This window comes from Conger conger, chromosome 2 (assembly GCF_963514075.1).
Source record: "Conger conger chromosome 2, fConCon1.1, whole genome shotgun sequence".
In the NCBI taxonomy this organism is placed as follows: Eukaryota; Metazoa; Chordata; class Actinopteri; order Anguilliformes; family Congridae; genus Conger; species Conger conger.
In genome coordinates this window covers 62,642,432-62,647,801 of record NC_083761.1, presented here as the reverse complement: position 1 = coordinate 62,647,801, position 5,370 = coordinate 62,642,432, and the positions used below count along the sequence as shown (strand labels likewise).

General features: G+C 37.7%; 1 protein-coding gene across 1 annotated transcript; it reads left to right on the top strand.

The window, feature by feature from the left end:
• Nucleotides 1–3,399: 3,399 nt before the first annotated feature.
• On the top strand, nucleotides 3,400–5,062 carry tmem130 (transmembrane protein 130). The gene is made up of 4 exons (XM_061230484.1): nucleotides 3,400–3,569; nucleotides 3,701–3,843; nucleotides 4,445–4,529; nucleotides 4,819–5,062. The coding sequence occupies exons 1-4, from the start codon at nucleotides 3,400–3,402 to the stop codon at nucleotides 5,060–5,062; spliced, it is 642 nt and encodes a 213-aa protein (XP_061086468.1).
• Nucleotides 5,063–5,370: the final 308 nt, after the last annotated feature.

Below are 5,370 nucleotides of genomic sequence, written 5' to 3'. Positions count from 1 at the left end.
CTAGAACTTTCCCAGGCCTTTTTACAGATCATGTTTTTGCACCTAACCAGTGGTTTGTATTTTGCAGTGTAGCCTCTATATAATAATAAATAAATAAATAAATAAATAATAATAATAATAATAATAATAATAATTCCTTGCATGTATATAGTACTTTTCTCACCAGCTGGCAACTCAAAACACTTTACAGTGCTGAGGGGGAAACTCACCTCAAACCCCACCAATGTGTAGCATCCACCTGGGTGATGCAACAGCAGCCATTTTGCACCAGAATGCTCCCCACAGATCAGCTGAGGTGGAGAGAGATAACTTTGCAAAGAGTGTCATGGGATCTTTAATGACCAGAGTGAGTCAGGCCCTTGGTTTAATGTCTCATTCGAAAGACAGCTTCTCCTACAGCTCCCATCACTGCAATCATTGGGGCATTGGGATCAACACCACTTCCAGCAGCAACATCATTTTCCCTGGAGGTCTCCCATCCATCTACTAACCAAGGCCACACCTGCTTAGCTTCAGCCTGTGTGCATGGTGGTATGGCTGCTGGGTATTTCTGTTCATGGTGTTTTCTGTGGACAGTGGTTATTGACAAATCCACACCTGACTCCTGAAGAGTGTTTCTGATCTGTCGGACAGGTGTTTGGGGATTCGTCTTTATTATGGAGAGAATTCTTCTGTCATCAGATGTGGAGGCCTCCTTGGCCTGTCAGTCCCTTTGTGGTTAGTAAGGTCATCAGTGTTCCAGACAGTTGATTTTTGTAAGGTTTGGCTGATGTCTCTAACCATTTTATTCTCGTTTCTCAGACTCACAATGGCTTCTTTGACTTTCATTGGCACAACTTTGGTTCTCATGTCGATAAACAGCAATAATAATTTCCAAAGGTGATGGAAAGACTAGTTGCTGAGAGCTCTCTTACACCTGCATGAAGGAATAAGAGTGAAGTGTGTCTCAAACCTTATGGTGCACTGAAATAGGGGGGCCCTATAAACACCACTGTAATTTCTACATGGTGAAACCAAAATGCCCTTTAATGAAATCTGAGAATATGCACTTTAACCATATGTTAATTGTGTGATTCCAAATATATAATTGTGGCAAATCAGAGGCAAATCAAGACATAATGGATCTTTGTCTCAAACATTATAGAGGGCATTGTAAATAAACCACTAACCACCGGGGAGGTTAGGAGGAGGGCAAAAAAGACACAGACACATTGATGCGAGCTAATTCCAGCCGATACCATGCTGTTTTTGCATCTTCACAATAAGAATGACACCGCTCAGCAACAACAGCAAAGCACTGACATATTCCCTGGGGAACAACATGGTCAACACTGAGCAGATTAAAGCTAACATGGCCAATGTGGAATGTGGATGCAGAGATGAAAACAGGGCCAATCGGTCACATGTCCATTACAACCAGCCCACCCGGCACATTTCCCACTGCAACATTCTGCCCTTTGCCAGTTGACATCAACAAGATATTTGTTTTTCAGGGAAGCAAAGAGCTGATCAACACAACTATTAGACACATTGTGGCAAGGCAGCTTATGAACTAAAATTGAGCCAAAATATAATGTAATATACAGCTGCAAACGGAAAACTGGAAAGCTGTCCTCCCCTAAACAGGGTGTCCCAATCTTGTGTCCAGCATCTACATTATATGTTAAAATGACAGTTGAATTCTTCAGTCTTAATTACATAATTGTAACCTTAATTGGGTTTGTACTTAATGGTTTGTTAATGAAAACAGTTTTATATAGGCTAGCCAAGGAACTTTTGTTTCAATCCAAATTTCAAATATTATAATATGTATGTTACTGCTGACCCCATACCAAGATCTCTGAATTGTTTAATTACATTTCCAGCTAGCTGTAAATAATGTGAAATGTAAATTATATAAGAATAGGACAGGCATCTAATAAGATTTCCTTAAAATAGTGTGTTTTTATCTCATTGAAATGAATTACATCTGGGGCTTAAGCATTTTTGTATTTTATTGTGTAATCTATAATAGGGAACAATTGGAACAACCAAATACTTTTAGGTTTTCTTACTGTTTATATTTTTCATCTGAAAATGGTCTTGTAAAAATGGTATATAATGTTGTCAATACTAAACGCACATTACACCATTTATGTGAAATTGCCTTTGAAGAAATTGATAATAAATACATGTTCTACGTGGAATATACAACGTTACATTAAACATTATTGTGGCTGATACATTTATAACTGGCGGGGGCACCTTGGAACACAGCGTTCTAAAGTGCCCCGGCTGCCTAGTTCTACTCCAGCAAGACTCACAGTTTCTGCTTGCTTGTGAAATGTGTCGACTCTATACAGTCTTATAACCCATAAAACAGTGATATAAATGATGTATATTTGGAGTCTGTGGTGGTCACATATAATCAGTTATTCAAAAAATACTTTGGTGAAAAAACATGACTTTCATGGTGCTAAAACGCATATTTGTTAATAACTCTTGTTTTGAAATCGTCCAGCCACTCACACATGAGAATGGCGTTGCTATAATACATTAGTAACAATAAAATAAAAAATTAAAAAATTAAATAAAAAAACATAATTCTTGTGCAAATGCAACTATGCGAAATCCCCATGTTTAAACATGCCCCGTGTTCGTTTGTGCCCCGGTCTCCCCTCCCTGTTATCTAATACTTACTTAATATTTACTTTGTTTATTTCAAAGCCCATGATACTCGTGGCCATGACGCTTTGAGCTGGATTGAGACAACATGGTTATGACTCGGTTTAGAGGCAACAAGGCGTCAACTGTAGTTTAATTGGTGTGTCTGTACAGTGTTCCAGTTAGAAGCTGTATTACTCCAACAGCCATTCTGTCGCCAACGTTCGTGTTACAAGTGAGAACTGGATGTGTCTACATGCATAAGTGTCGGTAATTATATTATTATTTGCGATCTAGGTGATTATTTTAGTCCTTCTGGGAATCACCTTTGACTAGCTTTACATTTAAACAATGCAAATACGATATTTATCAAAAGGTTCGCTTACATGTTTACATAAATTAGCGTATATGGTATTGCATTATGCGTGTCAGTGTGGACATTAAAATAATTTTAAATCCTTGATTTAATGCTCATACTTTTAAAATGCTTTTGAGTGCGTAGGCTAGTCTTTTCAGTTAGATCAAAGGCCTACTGGTGCCGTACAGTTCAGAATCACTTTGCAATTTGCTGCTGGCAGGATGAAATGCGTTGCCGTCTTCGTCTACTTTTCCATCTCACTGGTACAGCAAGCTGTCTACACCGATGACACAATCAATTTATCAGGTAGGCCAGTTCCGTAGTAGGCGCACTTTATACACTTTCGGCGGAAACGTGGAATCTAAAATACATAACATTTATTATTTTTCAATGTAGAAATGGCCTCGGGAAAACTTACTTTTCGTCAGACGGATGGGAATGAAACTTATCTACGGAGCACCTTGGAACTAGCTGCAGACATACCGACTGAAGCTTCTTTCGAGCTTTTTGACCCCCGAAACATGTTCCGCTATGTGAAGTTCACGTATACATGGGACCTGGGGAACGGGTAGGCCGCTGAGTTTTTTGTTTTTTTTTTATTGCTAAGTTAATAACCAATATATGTATAGTGTTACTGAAACACAGGAACAATTTTAATGTATTTTCAATTCATTTATTTTGTCCCTAACCTATTTACAGAGAAGTCATAGTGCGAAAGGAGCCTTTTGTGCGATGCAATTACAACTCTTCGGGAAACTACACTGTAAGACTGACATTGGGTGCCTACTGGGCCAGACACACACGACTAACAGGATTCTACTCCACAGACTTAAAAGTATTGGGTATGTTTTACGGTCGCATATATTATTTTGAGTTTATAGTATTTTCAGAGATTACGCTACACAATACAAATTAATATTCGCATGTATGTGGATTCAAACAGTGAACATCCTCTTTGGGCTTTAACAGTATCCCTTATTTGTTTTACTATTACAGTGTTCTCTATGGACATCATATTATTCTGTTCTTGCAAATTTAGTTTTAGATTTGGGCCTATTCATTCTTCATAGGGATTATAATTACAGGGACCTGCTGTTTTGGCGAGTTTCTTAATTTAAATGGAGATATTCATGCCACCTCTGTACATCAAAAAGGCACTTTCATTAGTATACTTAAAATGGTTAGAAACATGTTTTAAAATAAAAGTATTATCATCATCAGTTTAACTTAACATTTTATAAGGCTTTCAATTTAAGAACGGACATTGTGGCATTATAATGAAATGAATAAATCTTTAAACTTTAATGTCTGTTTCCATGCTGAGCCTTATAGCAACTGTTGGCCCTGCACTACATACATGACAGGTTTCTATTTGTGGAGCATTTAGCTGTTCAAAGGGACTGATATTTCTCCTCTTGATATGGGGTCATTCATGTTTTCCAGATGCCATCAGGACTATTGAGTTCATGGGACCTTCGGATTATAAAGTGTCCCAAATTAGTAGCCTGTCCATGTTTGTTGGTGGGAGGTTAGTGTCATTTTGGTAAACCAAAGCTAATTTATCTTGCATTTCCTTCATATACCGCTTGTTTAAAAACATCCCTTTTTTTTCTCATAAATTATGCTGTAGAATTTTTTCCTATGATACAGGTAGCTTGTTTGGCAAATTATTGGCATATAATGCACATTTGTAGTAACTCTATGTAAAATTGTTATGAACATGCTTGTTTTTCATATTTATCATAGCATTTGACATTGGATAAACCTTTTTAATTTGGTGTCCCCCTTTTCTCTATTTTGTGATTTTTTATGACCAGCCCTCCAATGTGGATATGTTGGTCAATGGTGCCAAACTGTGTGGCTATTTCCCCTGTTTCCTGCCACTGGGTGAAGTTGTACGGAAACATATTTAACTTGAACTACACCTTCACATCTGTGGGCAAATACTGCCTGAACATGACAGTCAGGAATGACATCAGCACGCTTCAGACGTCCTATGACATTATAGCATGGAGAGATCGTAAGTATGACCAACCACTATGTTCAGAATACTTACAGTAGGGTGCACACTACTTGGGCACCCCTGGTTTAGATGTCTGTTACATTTAAACTGTATGTGATCAAAAGCAAATCTGAGCTCTAAATGTTACGAGACCTTTCTGCAAATTCTATAGCAATATTGCTTTTTATTTTCATTTTTTACTATTTATAAATCATATAAAAAAAGGAAAAGGGCCCTTTTGGATTATTCTTTATTACTTTTAAGAAGATGATTACTAAGGCCCAGACCCAGGTGATTTACTCATTACTCATTCAATGAGTCAGGTGAGTATAATTCCAGGGCTGAACTTTCTATTCTGACGTAACTC

Excerpts from the sequence above, each read along its gene's own strand:
- tmem130 (XM_061230484.1), top strand. The coding sequence starts at position 3,400 with ATGGCCTCGGGAAAACTTACTTTTCGTCAGACGGATGGGAATGAAACT. Across the intron at positions 3,570-3,700 it reads ACATGGGACCTGGGGAACGG|AGAAGTCATAGTGCGAAAGG; the intron begins GTAGGCCGCTGA and ends ACCTATTTACAG. Across the intron at positions 3,844-4,444 it reads CACAGACTTAAAAGTATTGG|ATGCCATCAGGACTATTGAG; the intron begins GTATGTTTTACG and ends CATGTTTTCCAG.